We start from the raw sequence: 16,574 nt of genomic DNA on the forward strand, positions 1-16,574 counted from the left end.
GGTCTCTGTAACAATAACTTCACATAGAATCTGAGGTGTGGCTCAGTGGCCCTCTACAGGACCTGCCTAGCATGCAGGATCTCTGGGTTCAATCCCCAGTACTGCAATCAGGAAAGAGAGAAGGGAAGGGCAGTGAGGGAGATTACTCTGTTTACACAATTGAGGGATCTCATGTTCTCTTGATATTTGATTTCAGACAATTTAAAGGGAAAAATCTTTCAAAGATACAGTGCTTTCTTAAGGCCATTTGCAAAGAGTTAAGATCTACATTATCAGGAAGACTGCATGTCCGCCCATGATTTTCAATGAACAAACACCTTTGGCCATTTCTCACTTTGAAGAGAACTGTTATAAAATTACTATGAGAAGATTGGGATCCTTCTTTCACGCTGTCCAAGAATGTGCCCTGGTGAATCCAGCCCCCCTCTTACATTTCTGAGAATTAAATGTCCTAGTTAGAACTCTCATGGAGGAGAAGGATTGGGGTGGGGACTGAGGCTGCTGGATGCCTCTGGAGTTTTCTCTTCGAATACTCTGAGTTCTTGCTATGTGTGTTCATAGGGCAGCCATGGCTCTACCGCCTCCTGTGGACTCTGATACAGCAGCCAGAGTCCCATGCTAAACTTACCATTTTCTGGCTGGTCCTTAACGTCAGCATCACTTGGCTGGCTGGGACTTTCAGATTGACTTGAATCTGAAAAACATAAAAAATACAGCCAAAATTACAGGATCTGTGAGAGAAAGTGGATCAGAGGTGCCAGACTTTCTCAAAAGGTTCAGCCTATAAACCAAGAATGAGAAGGTCAGAAAATGACACGATGAATGAAAAGAGGGAGAAAGAAATGGAGGCGGGGCTGGTGCCCAGTTTTGTTTATGCCTTCCGTAGTTTCCTCTGTGCGAGGTCAGTAAGTGAAGCTCTTCAGAACCATTCTCCAGTGGAAAGGTGGCTCCACACTTACTTTCTTAATACTTATATACAGAAGTCTGATAACGGCTTCATCTGCCATTACACATTTCTGAAGCTTCATTCCAGTCATAACAAAGGGCATATTTTGAAGCTGGTATAGAGAAACCTAGACAGCAGCACAGATTGCACACTCACAACACTTAATTCCAAAGTTCTAATGTTCTGGCGCATGTGCCAGAAGTAACCAGTATCCCAGACAAGGCTTTTTTGAGGGCCCGAGATTCCTCCACAGGACAAACGTTTTCCTGTGTGGTAGGTATCTGGGAACCCCAAAAGGGTTTGTTAGTGAAAGCAGTATCTGGTAAACCTTTGCAGAATTTAAGTGATTTCTTAAAAACAAAACAAAACAAAACAAAAAAACATATTTTTTTAACTCAAAAAATTCTTTCCATTAAGTTAATTTCTAAGCATGATAGCTTAAAATAACACTTTCATAATGAGATAAAAATGAACTTTCAAAAGAATTTCACAGAATTAGAAGCAAGCATAGTTTATATGTTTGGGAGAAAAGATGAAAACTGAGGTGCACATCTCAAAGAGAATAAAGCATTTCCAGACACTTAGGCTAACAGACATAAATAATTATTTGAAGAAAAAATATAAAAACCTCTATGTCTGTGGAAAGAGTGGATCCTAAATTTACCTGGAGGTCATAGGTTTACAGTCAGTTATCTTTAATCTGCCTGCATTTCATCAAGAAGTCAATACACAACTAAGAGTTACAGCATGTAACTGTGACCAAAGTGAAAGTGTCGTGACATTGGGACATAGCCATAGCATCCCTTCTCTTTTCTGGAGAGACTGCACAAAGAAGTGGTACTCCCAGGGACTTTTCACTGAGATGTTAACCTGTAATGTTCAAAAACTCCCACTTTCAGACATTAAGGATCTTAATCATAAGAGAGCACTAGAAGGGCTATGTCTAATTTAAACTTTCAGGCAATATTAACCTAGTAAACAGAACAAAAAATTCTGTTGGGTCAAAAATTAAAAGAACAGGCGTGATAAAAAGGTTGATTTTTAAAATTTAAATCTAGCATAAGAGCTTTTATCATACTGTAACAATTGCTGTTTGTCATTTGTTTTGATAGACAAAACCAGAAATGCTAATGTCTCAAAAACCTGTACAGGAGCCCTTTCAGCATAAACTGCAAAGACACAGATCAAGCCTGTCCCTAAAGTTGGGAATTCAAACAAACTTATAGTGAGATCACATTTGAAATTCTAATGACAGAAACTAGTATTATAATAGACACTCTAAAATATAGCTAATTATCTTTTTTAAAGATCCTATAATTTTTTCATTAAAAATTACAAGTTAAACACTTCAAAAATATTTAAGTATGTTTCGAAAGAGTCACACCATCATTATTTTTATTCTAGAAAAATCTTAAACCATTAATTACATAAATTAAAGCAAAATATCTAAATTTGTTTTAGTTAAGTTCCTTTTGATCATACATGAAACATACATAAAATTTACCAACCAACATGTTCTTTAATCCAAACAAATATATTTTTCTTATGATAGCTTAGATAAATTGTTCTTGTAGGTGTGACATCTTTATAACTAATGCTTCTTCATAAAGCAGTGGAAAGATCTTTCCTGTTAATTAACTTATATACACAATAGACAATGGGATTAAACCATTCATTTATATTTAAAAAGAGGGATAATGATCCCTAATCATTTTTAACCTGATAGTAAATATATTTATGTTCACTTTTTGTTTAAAACATTTGTTCCCTCACCCTACCTTTAGAGAAACAGTAAACATGAACACTACGAGCTGAATATGAGGTATGTTCGAAGCTAGTTTAAAATTCTAAGCCACAGAAAAGCAAGCAGAAGAGCAAGCGTCCAAGAGCTGAGTGGGTCGGAAATGCTCGGGCTGGGTCTACAAGGGTCCCAGCACTGCCCTGAATACTGGGACACAAACACTGGAAAAGGCATCTGGCCAAACTGGGATTTGAGCATGAATTCTCAGTTTTATTCAAAACCCAGAGGATGTTACCACCCGAGGCCGTCAAGCTAAAATATTCTATCCCAGGAAGGCTCAAGCAGAGAGAGCCAAGGCTTCACATGAAAACCCGAGTGCCCTAAATCTTTCGATAATTATTCTCTACCCGTCCTGGTGCTGTTCCGAGAGGAGACACAGCCCCTTTCTCGAATGTAAAAGGTCACAGTTGCTGTTAAGTACGGAGGCAACCAGATGACCAGAATTACAAATTAATTTCTATGCTCACACAACTGATACAAATGAAAGTCCTCTTAAGCATTTGTATGGAAATGCTACCAAAACTAAGACTTATTTTAATCTTCTCTTTTGTGTACTTTTTAGAGAACTGGGAGAAGACTTTATGTCTTTCTCTTTGGGGCTATTATTGTGTGGTTGCTTCATTTCTGACCACCTAAAATAATTAGAGCCCATCAAAACAAATTCACTTGCATAGAGCAGACTGGCTCTCTTGCACAGGAAGCTCCCCAATCCCCATGCACCAGAGTGGTGAATGTCTTTAAGGGTTCCCTGGCTAAAAGCCAAAGCATTTGTACTTTACAATGAATATTGCTTAAATTTTACAAAGAATATGACTTCAAGTGTATCTAAATGATGGGGTTGAAATGTTGTTGTAGGAAACTAAGAGTTATTGGTTTTTCTTCATAGCTGGGGATAGTTTTTGTTTTTGTTGTTGTTTGTTTGTTTAGTGAGCCTTACATAGCAATCTAACCTTGAAAAATTATATTTCCTTTGGTTTTAAACTATTTATGAGCATACATTTAAAACTATTAAAACTAAAATAGACAGGGTTTGCATACTGAAAGCTAGGTTAAGATCTTGCAAGTGACCTGATAGCCATCTATCTATGCATTTTTATGGCATCTACAACTAAATTGCTGCAGATATTCCTCTATCAATAAAAATCACCAGAGAAAGAATAAAATAAACCCTAATGTCCACATATTGGTCTCTGCTTCTATAACTTGTACAAGAAGGACAGAATCTTGTCCTGAGTTTGTAACTTATATACATATCCAATCCCTGCAAACTCAAAACTGTTCCTTTTCATGAAGCACTCCTTTAGCAGAATGCAAAGGATGACAAAAACACATTCATGTGGTAGAGTGATGAGGGAAAAATATAGGTGTCACATCCCTATATTTTATATTAATTAAGCTTCTTGAAAAGATGGCACATTGCCAATCTTCTCTGTCCTTGACCTAGAATTAGTCCCTTTCCCCATCCATCTTTCAATGTGCACACATCTCTGCTTGGTACAGTTGATGGAAGCTGTGTGGTGGTGATTCAAGCTCCTGCAGAGAGTCATTTCCTGTCCTCTTGTCTCCCGGCCCTTTGACAGACATCCTGGCCCAGCCACAGAGCTCAGTAACTGCTCAAGATATAAACTTCCAATTCTTGTTCAGCTCCTTGACATTGACAAAGTTGCCAGTGACAGTACCTCTCTGAAAAGTATATGGTCACACAGAAAGGGGAGTGGGATTTAGAACCTGAAAACAAAGGGTGGGAAGGCCATGATCTCTTCTGGGGGCCGGTAAGAGAAGGGGAGGCATACCTCTCTGACATGGGGTTATCTGGAAACTACAGAATGGAAACAGGCTGTAGACAAGCACCTTTCTGAGCTGCTAGCACAGAACCCAGGCTGAACTGAGGACACTGTCCAACACTCAGAAGCCCTAAGAAGTGTACACGGGCTAAACTGACCACTGGAAGGAACATTTCACATACTCAGAAGTTCAAAGGGTAGAGGAGCCATGTATTCTCCAATGGCCACAGTGTTTTGCAGGTCTTAAGATTGCTGCTGCGAACTGAGTAGAGCAGAGCAGGTCCATGGAGGTCCATGCCTCTTCTCCCTAAATGTACCAGCAGAATTCCCACTCAGCGTGAAACAGTCACACAAGTCTACTAACCATGAAAGCATAAATCTTGCTCTCTAGAAAACCACTTCAGTCTAAGTTTCAGGCCATCAACATGAACAGTTATTTGGCTACAGCTGAGTCTGCAGAGCCTTTACTAGAATTCTGTGTCTAGTTCTTAATCTCCCAAACTGAAAGACAATAAGAAGAAACTAGAAGGCATCCAGACACACAGAAAATGAACCAGCCCAGTGAAAAAAAAAAAAAGGTGATTTTTTTCTTTTGTCCCAAAGAGTAAGAGTTCTCTATCACCTAAATGAAAGAAACTCAAAGATTGGAATCGATAAGAAGTGAAGAGTTGGGGGAATTCCCAGGGAGAAAGAAAGGAGGTGAGTGTTTGCTGTGACTATAATCAACAATGACTTTCTGCAGTTGTAGCCAATAACAACTTTAAAACTTCAGGTAAGTTTCTGTGTTTATGGTTTGAGAAGGTGAGTAATAGATTCTGTCGTAGAGTCAGGATAAATAATTCATCTTCTATGCTACATAGTTAGAATAGGAAAAACATCTCTCTCTCTGATAGTACAAAGTTAAGAATTCCTGTGTTCTGGTCTAGTGTTACATATTTACAGTAAGGGTCTCTAGAAGATGTGAAACGGTTATGATGGTCGCAATTTGCTTATTGATCTCATAGTTGCTGTTATCAAAGAAATTATTGTTGTAAAACTACATTTAGAAACACTATCCATGTTTTCTATAGGATCAAGATCTTAAAGACTGAAGCAAGAAGAAATATTTGTGAAGGCTTATGTGAGAATGTGTCACTGCACAGGTCATGCAGAAGCATCCTCATGGCTCAGAGGTAAGCACTGAAGAATACCACACAATCAGCTAAACAGAATGTTAGCCATCATGGTTTGGTGAAGGATAAATAATTTATAATATTATTGCTAAGTCGCAATTACAGGTAATAGAAAAAATATGACTAACACTCCTAGAGAATGTACAGAATCCTTTATGCACAACAAATAACCAAACCGATATTTCAGGTCAATTCATGTACACAACTGTGACTCACCTAATGAAAAATTAACATGCAATGACCTAGTTCTTAAAATAGATAAATGGTAGGGTAACTCATGTCATGTACATTTTCTTAAGTATTAGAATGGAAACACTTCGTGGTTCTTTGAATAGGAACAGTTATCTTCATATCAAGACACAAAATTTGATCTCTATTATTTTTCCTAGGGGCCTATATGTTTGTGTGCTAACTGAAGTGATTACATAATGGGGAGGTGAGGTGGGGAAGAGCCAGCTCCAGAAGGGCCTGGCTAGTTTGCACATGTTGTATTCGATGAAGAGCAAAGGCTGTGTTTGTGCAGCAACGATCTGGAAGGGGTCCACCAGACCACCCTGGGGCTGCCAGCTGCTCTGGAAATCCACTCCTGTGCCACACCCGTGATTGGCATTTTCAAGGACTATATAAAACTGCTGTGTAATCTGGGTTATTTTTCTTCCTCTAAATGTTTTCTTTTTATAATAGTTTTCTGAATATGAAATTTGTGAAATATTAACTTTACAGGAATTAGACTTTGGGCATTAATGTTGGTATTTGAAGCCCATCTGTTTAGCCAGGATTGTGTATAATGATGTGGATGTTGAGGATGAAGAGTGAGTAACTATCTCATCACCATGTGTTAAATGTCCATGTGTTAAATGTCCATGTGTTATATGTCCATGTGTTAAATTCCATGTGTCTGAGGAGGCTGCAGAATGATGCCATTTTAACATGTTGAGAAGTTACCCGGAGTAACTATTGTGAACTGACAGTTAGGGTGAGTCATTTCTTAGCCTAAAAGCCATGAATTCATTCACTTTAGAAGCAATAACAACACGACTCACTCACTAAAGTGTCAGTCTTCATAACAGGTGGTTTTCAAGGAATCTTTTCCTGTGATGTTGTAAGCAAAGTCAGTGATAGGAAGCTAGTGATCAGAAAAGATAGAAGCAATTTCTCACATTTCCTTTGACAAGGATTTATTCCTGAAAATCACGGAAATACTTATATGATCATTTGAATTATATTTTTCCCATGAAAGAGCACATTGACATACAATGGTGACCTGTGATTTAATTCAGAATTCCCATTGTTGAGTCAACCTGGCCACCCACCCACTCCCAGGTAAACAAAGGTCTATGTAAAAAGTGTCACTATAAAACTATCTCGAATCAGAATTGTAATCAACTCCCTCTATAACGAATTAACAGTAGGTTCGTAAAGTTGTCTGTATACTTGAAAACAAAGCAAAACATTGTCTAAAGCAGAAAGGTTCCCATGTACATCTATGTCATCAAAATAAACCCATTCAATGAGAGCGGTGCACAATTAACTTAAAACACTATGTGTTATTATTCACACATGTGATGGTTGTGAATTATTTTGGGACCAAAGAACCCTCTGCAGAGGGCGTGCTATTCAAGTTTGGGAGCAGGCCAAGTTCTTGCATTTGTATTTCACTATTGAAGAGAGTATTAAATGTTTTTTTTTCTTTAGGGTTGTATCTTAAAACAATCTCAGCTACATAATTTAACTTCTTGTATCTCAGTTTCTTCACCTATAAAATGGGTACACTAGAAATCATTCAACTTGACTGTTGCATAGATTAAGTTATACAGCACTTGCCTCCCCCCTTTTTTTTTTGTTTTTGAAATTTATAGATCACAAAGCAACAATGTGTTTCTGCCATCCAGGTCTTATCATCCAAACAACTTTTTCACTTTAAAAAGTCAACCCCAACCTATACATGACGTGGTTCTGGTATAACAGCAGTATCACAAACCTAGTTCTACAGAAAGTGTTCCTAATTCCCACCTGGCTGGGGGTGGGGGGGTGAGAGGGTGAGGGGGTGGGGAGGTGGGGGGTTACCCCCAATGATGGAAATGTTAGACCCAGCTTGCTGGTATTTATTCCAGACAGACTCTTGTGTGTAGTCTGTTCATCAGGCAACACTTTGTCTGAGCCTGGAAGTAGTATCTGTGTTAGCTGTAAAAGTCTGTATAACAAGATGCATGCAGTTGACTTCCCATGAGCCTCTGCAGCAAACTGTACCCAGGGAGGGACATCTTCGGTACCTTACCAGCAAGAAGCTTCCTCAAAAGTCAAGAGCTCTGAGCTAGACCATGCTACTGGGTTTCAGGGGCTCGAGAATGCACTCTCAGCCTGCTGCCTTTTCTTCAGAGGACCTGGTGTGCTAATTCTGTCAGACAGTTGGGCCTGGATGCTCAGGCTGTGTGAAGATCAATGGTGTCCATTATCCCATGGAATAATCCATCAGTGGCCAAATCCCAGAGCTCTGTATTGTAAGAAGGCCTACCAACGGAGGCCACACAAAACCTTGAGAACTTAAGCAAAACAACAACAGCAGCAGCTTTAACCATTTGCCCACCTTTGAAAAAAAAAAAAAAAAGCAGAAAACCTTTTCCACATTCCCTGGATCCCTGACGGTGAGACAGATTCCTGACACGATGGTGAACCTGAGCTCCAAGGTGAACTGAGGAACTAGCAAAGCCCATTCTAATTTTCAAAAACAGGGAGCTGGTCAAACAAAATAATAGAAATGATTCCTTCTGTATGCCTACGGCTTAAATTGGAATCTTTTATTCCTTTTTTTCTTCTAACATAGTCATTCTTTAAAACAGCTATATGAGAAGAGGTAAGTGGTATTTTCTTTTTTACCTCTGGTTTTCAGGGTTTAGAACTCTTTGTGAAGCAACTAGACTGGTGTAGCTTGTCTTGGTAGACAAAATAAACAAGTCAGGACTCCACTTGTTTGTATTCTCCTCAGTGGCAATGTATGCATCAGCAGCTAAAAACAAAGAAACTTTTTAGCTGCTCAGAAAATGCAGAGGCTTCCCAAACAAGGGAGGGGAGGGGATGGGGGAGACGAGAGTGGGGGTGGAGCCTTCAGAAAAGTCTGACAGTCCATTCAATATAGGGATGATGGCTATAATGCACCCAGGTCCCCTCGCTGATTAAATATGCATTGGCACAGTTTTGATCGATGCAAGCCATGGATCAGATGACACACCTGCAAAATCTTGAGCACAGAGCTCCCAGGAAGAGGGAAAATACAGTCTTGTCTCCTTATCTTTGTTTTCAAAGGCTCTCAATTTCTGTGCTTAGATATCTAATTTAATTCTCTCACCCCTCAGCAAACTGGATTAGGGAAGTCAATACTGCCTTTGTGCATCGGCAGGAAAACACAGCTTTCCTCTTATTCAATTTAGCTATGACCTTTAGACAAAGATAATGACAACTGTCTAAAAGTCCAGTTAAGGTTTGAAGAAGAGGGTCCTACCCCCAGGGTAGGATTCCCTAGGAATTTGGGGAGACCAGGTAGCAGGGGCTCCTGTGGCATTTTCTCTCCTAATAAGAAATAATGAAGGAAGGGATGCTGAGAAGGAATAGATAGAGTCAAGCAGAAAGCATGGCAGCCAGGAATGAGACACCTAATCTTAAGTCACTGTGGCCCCAACACATCAGATCAGAAAATAAGTCTATGACAAGCTGTGAGTGAGAAGGGAGGGACACTGATTTGTCTGAAAAGCACACAGTTGGGAAAATCACAAAGATTCCATCTTCCTAGATGTAGGAGTTTCCATACTGCTGAGAGATGGAACCAGAGACTGAGGCAAGCCAAAGATGCTGTGGGGTAGCCATGCTCACACCACTGCTCTTAGCTGAAGGAGAAATGGGAGTGGGCCATTTTCCTGAAATGACACGGGCTCCTTTTCTTTTGTCTTTGGTCATTCCATCCACCCACTGGTGAATCCAGCACTTACTGCACAGCTTCCCTTCTATGCCATGGAAGGACAACGAGGAAAAGTAAAACCTCTACCCCAAAGCTAGGAATCAGACACTGTAACATTTCACAATGGAACCCTATCTCCTGACGCTTACAGCAGGGAAGCAACTGTTTACTTTTACAGCTGTGTTTATTTCTTTACTGATGTGGCACTCCTTGCTACTAAAGGTACCTTAGTCATGCTATTTATGGGAGTCTTGATCCTGACTATTAGGTTATGGCTGAGGTGATCATTTCTAGTGAAATAGAGAGAGGTTAGGCAAAGTGGTATCATAGGTGAAATGCTATGTGATCACTGCCAAATTGGCATGGTTGGAAATCATGTAAACTATTAAAATAATAATAAAAAAGACTGTGGATAGCAGTAACAATCTCATGGGTAGTAGAGTGAAGAATTATTCTTTAATCTGACCTGGATCCTCCCTTTCTCAGAAATGGCAATTTTGGTAGAGTGTTTTTTTACAAGTGTTTTTTTACACTTGGGGTCCAGCCCCTTCCTGACGTCTCTTCTAGCCTTGTGGGGTTGGGAAGCCCTTGGCCTCCCTTCACTCTCTCTAACTGGTGACTCTGAAGACCATGAAGGTTGGACTGTGTGACTTAATGTGCCTGGTTGACTATGGGAAGCTAACTCTAACTCGACTGCATGTATCACTTTGGCGATTTTCATGTGATGTCTTTTCTGTGGCAGATAGCACTGTGCTAGAACACACAGGAACTGATGCGCTGTTGAAACAGAACTGAAATTAGAAAGTGAAAAATTACTGCTTTCTGGATTATGAAATACAACTGGGCCTACCCTGGATGATGATGATGCCCCAGATGCTTTGGGGTCTAGTGTCTGATGCTGATAGGACCACATCACTGAATGACTGATGCTTTATGTTTTGACCAACTGAGACTCAGGGGGCTACTTTATGGTCCTAAATCAAACATTTTTCCACCTTAGAAATGTAAATTCTCATCTTTCAAGCTGGAAAAACTAACAACAATGAGGTTATCTCTACCCTCAGAAAGTTTTCCCAGCTCTCAGACTCTGCACTTGCAGCAGATCCTTAGTAACTACATTGTTAGTTTAGCTGCAGTCAAGGCAGGGCGTTTGCCTCACCAAAGGGGCTCTGAGATACCTGCTCACAGTAAGTACAATTAGAAATAACATACATATGTTTCTCCTTGCAAGTCAAAGACCATCTCTTCTCTACTTTATCAATGACCACAAATAGCTAAGAGTTACACGTGTTTATCTTCAGTACCTTGGCCAACCCCTGACCACCCAAGCCAATAAATAGCACTTTCTCTTTCTCTTCATATCTTGATCCATCATGTCATCCACAACCCCCCAAAACAAAATGTTGTGTTTTAATAGCTACTGAATAAAGAACTTAGTCAAGTTGTAAGCCTAGAATTTAAGCAACACAACTTAAAAAAAAACTGGGTTTATTTATTTATATGAGTTTTGCATTTGTGTAAGTGTATGCATGACATTTATGCCTGTTACCTGTGGGACTTGAATCCCCTGTGAGCCACCATGTGGGTGCTGGGAACTGAACCCAGGTCCTTTGCAACATCAGCATGTGCTCTTAACCATGGAACCATCTTTCTAACCCCAACAATACTATTATTTTAAATGGTATGGAGCATAGGGCCTTGCACATGCCAGACAATCAATGTACCACTGAGTATACCCTTACTCCTATGAAGAAAATATTCCAGAACTACTTTCTCTAACACACATTTGCAGAGTAATGTGTCTCAATTTCTACATTAACAGCCAGTTTTCTCGTTGTCTTTGGGACCTATAATAAAAATGTTCAATATATTGCTATTCATTTGATTAACACAAAATGTCCCTTCTTCAGACTCCCCAATATTAACACAGTAGAGTTCAGGTGGAATGTAAGTCTTTCAAATGTCACTAATCTTCAAGTGAAAATAGTCAGATTTTGGGCTTCTCTGTCCTTATGATAAATGATGCAAATGATTTAAGTGAATCATTCCACTTTTTGGAGTTTCCATTTGGAGTCTATCATGGCTTTTTTCCCCCTGACATATGCAGTGCTAAGTTATTTAAAATTAATTGCAGTACAATATTTTAAAGTTTTCTCACATGGTGCTAATCTCAAGTGCTTTGGATGTTTGAACCACACTTGGAAGACATCAAGTTCCTCGTATCCTTCTAGCAAGGAGCAGCTGAGCATCCTAAGAAGATTAGCCAGTGGTCCTCCATGAACTTTAATCTAGCACTAAAGCTGCACCGGATTATAAAATTTCAAAAATGTGTGAGCTGGTGCAAAGTAGGAAACTTCAAACATCCCACATAACGAAGGAAAACAAACCCAGATAATGAAAACACGTGAGTTCACTCAATTAGCTCTGAAATCCTAAAAGGCTTTCCAAACTCCACCACGAGTCACAGGGGCCATGCACACAGCCTTCATCTCCATCTCCATTCCATCCCAGCTGTCCTGCTGGTTCTCACTGTAAGACAAAGTCTCCATGTTTCCCTTCTCTTACTCTGGGTAGAAGTAAAAGCATTCCCCTCCCAGTAACTCAGGACTGAAGAGCAGCTGGCTCAGTAAAATCCCAAATTTAAAATGTCATCCAAACAATGCGTGGTAAGAGTTTGTGTGGGATTAGCCACGTGAAGTTCTCAGGATGCATGTTTTTAAAAGCTGCTTTTAAAAGTATTATTACCCAGACTTGTTTTAGTGAGAAGTCATGTTTACTAGGTGGTCTCCTCTTAATTATTTCCATATCACATCAAATAACATTCATTCATTCTGGTTCTCTCTTCAAAAGTCAGCATGGGTCCCATCAGCCATTCTCAGGGGAGGAGCTTCTTTACTGTGGGCAGTTGCAGAGCTTCAGTTCTTACCACAAGTGCAAAGCCTTGGGAGACTCTCCTTAGTCCCAAGCAGCCCAGGGTCCATCGGAACCACCTGTTTGGCTTGCTCCTTATAAAACTGCCACTGGCCCTCTAATTCATGCTTCTGTTGGTCCCTCATGGAGTTTAAGTTTGAAAACTTTCTAACACTTGCCAGTGGTAGAAGCGGGAGGAAGAAATTTCTAGAAACCAGAAAGAGCTTATTTTTTGTTTTTTTTTTTTGTTTTTTTTACATTCAACAAAAATCTCATCTCTAGTTTTTCATGTATTTTAGTCATGGTGAAAGTGAACATGCAGGAGAAACAAAACCACTTAAGCAGAAGCTGATGCATCCACTGGTGGTGTGAGAAACTAAGGCAGGCTGTTCTACCTGTCAATCACACCCCTGTTTCACATAGCCCCTCCCACCCCTACTGGACTCCACCATCAATTCTTTTTAATTAAAAAAATGTTACATGTACATGTCTATATCACACACATGATATGATATATATATATATATATATATATATATATATATAGTGCTATATATGATATGATGCAGCCAAGGATACCCTTGTCAGAGCTGGGGTTATAGTGTTTAGATTTTCAGCCTCCAATCATATGTACAAGCATGTAGAGGCTGGGGGTTGATACGAATGTCTTTCTCCATCACTTACACTTATTGATGCAAGGTATCTGGTTAAACTAAACATATTTAACTAGTCTAACTAGTCAAGCTTGCTCTGGGATGCCCCCTCTCTGCCTCCTGAGGCCAGGATTACAGGCAGGCATCCACTCTGCCAGGCAGGCAGTTACCAGGCTGCTAGGGATCTGAACTCCAATCCTCACACATGTGTGGAGCCATTTCTCCCATCACTCTGGGAGCAATCCTCTCTTTTTAAAACTGTGTGTGTGTGTGTGTGTGTGTGTGTGTGTGTGTGTGTGTGTGTGTGTGTGTGTGTTGGGGATGCCATGGAATGTGCTTTATATAAAGGTCAAAGGACAATCTTTGACTGACTCCCTCCTTCCACCTGATTATGGATCTTGGACTCAAACTCAGGTCTATGGGCTTGAGCAGCAAGCACCTTTCCACCAGGAGCCACCTGGTGATTCTTGATTCTGGCAGCATTAGTACCAGGGCAGTGAGGCAATAGTGTCTGGCATATCCATTTTTCAATCCTGTTTTGTATTATTTTGGGGATTAGAAAAAAATAAGACAAAATCCTATTGGATTTTTTTTCTTTTTTTTTCTTCCTTCAGAAACAAAGCAGAGGCATCTGTTGACCAGGTGACAGAACCAACAGCTCTAAATGACATAGAAAATTTCATTGCAGCCAACATGAGAAAAATTACAAATGCAAATCTGTTTATCCAGGAATGAAGATGACCTGGTGCCCCCATCACATCTGTGAGTGACTAGATTAGTGATGGTGAATTGAAGGAACCCCAATAGTCATCTACCTTGGGGATGGTGGGAAGGCATGGACGCCTTTCTTCCTTCCCTTTGACTGACCAGGCATCACCTCTCAAAACAGCACATTATTCCACAGGAGACTTCACATATTAATAGAAGCTATTATTCCCACATGGCACGCCCCCAAAGGATTCATGTGTCTGTTGAAAGCACACTCCCCATTGTAGCAGTGTTGGGAATGTTCTCTGAACATTCTACTGAAATCTCTGAAAGGTGAAACCTAGTGGAAAGTAGTTATGTCATTGAGAAAAATGGGAAAGATGACACAGTTCTTGTGAGATCATGGATAAGTCTGATTTCTTCCTAGTCTTTCTACCTTGCCAGTTGATATCTCCATCTTGTATAAAACCTGCTATGATGTCATGAGGTGATGAAGCCAATGTGACCCTTCCCAGAGAAGGACCATGGTCTTTAGATTTTCAGCCTCCAAAATAAAAATAAATCTATTTTATAAGTTATTCGGCCTCCAGTATTTTGTTATAGTATCAGAAAATAGGTTAAAACAATATTTTGTGGACAAGTTTTCCTTCTTACTTTTACTCAAATACTTTAAAAAAAATCACCAGATTGGTTTTTATATTTTAGCTTTATACATTTAATAATCCCTTCTTTCTTGTTTAAGTGAGAGTCTTATAGTCTCAGTCAAAAAGAGGTAAGTCCCAATCACACAAAGCACTTTCACACCACACCACTATAAGCATTTGGGCTTGCAACTGTTCTTAAAATCAACTCACATTCTGTTATTAATACCACCATTGTATTGATAATGTAGTAATATGCTTAAGGTATCTCAGAGTGGTTTCAAAAGAAAATCTTAAATTAACAGAGAGTAATGTCTCACTAGCAGATACAGAAGTAAATTATTGACACTGCAAACACTGATGCCATAATGAAGAGAGGCAAGCTCTAAGAAACCTCTGTGAGAAAGTTGGTATTTAGGTAGAAATTGGGAACAAACAAAAAGACCTCATGGGCTGCTTTTCCCAACCAACTAGAAGTCCCTGTTGTGGTGCTCTGAGGGCAAAGTCTTGCCTTCCCCAAGGAGAAGAAGCAGAAAACACTGGTAAAAAAGAAATTCATGAGGAACATCAAATGTTATTCAACATTTTCAAGCAACTACGATATGTCAAACAGACCACATGATGCAAGCACGTTTAAATATAACTTTCTATTTCTGTTTTAAAATAAAAAAGATCAGAAATATGAATCCAGAAAAGCAAATCTCTTGCAGGTTTCGAAGCATATACAAACCCTGGCAAAAGAAAACACTGTTCACCGCCGCCATCTGCTTCCTGGCGCTGAGGAAACTTTCCTAACAGCAACGGTTTCTTACATTATAAAACCCACTAATTAGTTTTGTTGTAATAAGAAAAATAACCTTTGCATGGAAGGCAGAGAGCCAGCTTGCTTTTTCTCTTGTTACTGGCTGCACCTTACAGTACAAGGTCTGTAACATTCTACGTAAAGTTAACCTCTGAGTGCTCTTCAACAGAGTGCTTCATTATCCCATTGAGTCTGCAGTATGTACTCACAAATGTGAGAGCATCCTCCAGGAAACCTCGGAGGTATTTGGCTTAGCAGCTCCTCAAAGAATACTGGGTTCAGGAGACCTGGACTCCAGAGCAAATTATCAGAAGTCCAGGCTTGTTAACCTTACTGGGAGGCAGTGCCACAAATTAACTTGAGATTTCCCTTAAAATTCTTAAATTTTTTTTGAGTCCAAATAATCTCTTCCTCACAAATTTTATGTCCCAAGAAACTAGTTTTTGCAAAAGAATAAATGGAACATGCAATATCTCTCTGACAAACCTGGAATAAGTGAGGTGTCATCCACACACTGATTAAATGTTTTGTTTTCTAAAGAGAGAGAGAGAAATAAAGGGTTTGGATTTGGGTGGGTGGGAAAGGGGGGAGAATCTGGGAGGAGTGGGGAGAGGTAAACATAGTTGAAATAAATTGTATGAGAAGAGATCTATTTTCAATAGTAAATAAATAAAAACACAACAACAAGAATAAAGAATATCACATAAAATAAAACCTAGAAATTCTATTGTGTATCAAAATCTCCTCTCTTGTTATCAACACTTTGGACAAGTAGAGGCTTTCTTCTCTTTCTGTAAAGATGTAAACAGGCAAACAAGCAGTTTACATCATAAAAACCAATGTTACTCACTATTTAACATCAAGGAAATGAAAACCCTACGAAAATTTTTTGGAATATACTCAAATAAGTGGCACAACACTCCAACTGGGCTTTCTCGAGCACCCACTGGGTGGCATGCCCATTGTGAACCCTACAGATAGGGCATTTAACAAAGGCCTCCCTGCTCTTGGCCAATATCCCCCCTTTGAAGAACTGGTTCGCCTACTTCCAACATGGGACCACTCAACAGTACCAGGGGAGAAGGCTAATTCAACCAGAGAGAGAGTACAACCAAGGGCTGTGATGGGGGGGGGGGAGACCAGGGAGAGGAGCAGGCACAGCACCAGGGGAAAGAGTCATAGAACGAGAGTACGAGAGTGGACAG

At 39.8% G+C, this 16,574-nt stretch overlaps 1 protein-coding gene across 4 annotated transcripts in view; it reads right to left on the reverse strand.

Moving 5' to 3' along the window:
- Nfia (nuclear factor I A) overlaps positions 1-16,574 on the reverse strand; it is a 348,579-nt gene that overhangs the window by 162,667 nt on the left and 169,338 nt on the right. For all 4 annotated transcript variants that reach the window (XM_027400457.2, XM_027400456.2, XM_027400460.2 and 1 more), the window contains one exon: positions 629-694. In XM_027400457.2, the coding sequence (XP_027256258.1) occupies positions 629-694 (66 nt within the window). The remainder of the gene's footprint in view (positions 1-628; positions 695-16,574) is intronic.

Source organism: Cricetulus griseus, chromosome 2, assembly GCF_003668045.3.
Source record: "Cricetulus griseus strain 17A/GY chromosome 2, alternate assembly CriGri-PICRH-1.0, whole genome shotgun sequence".
Lineage (NCBI taxonomy): Eukaryota > Metazoa > Chordata > Mammalia > Rodentia > Cricetidae > Cricetulus > Cricetulus griseus.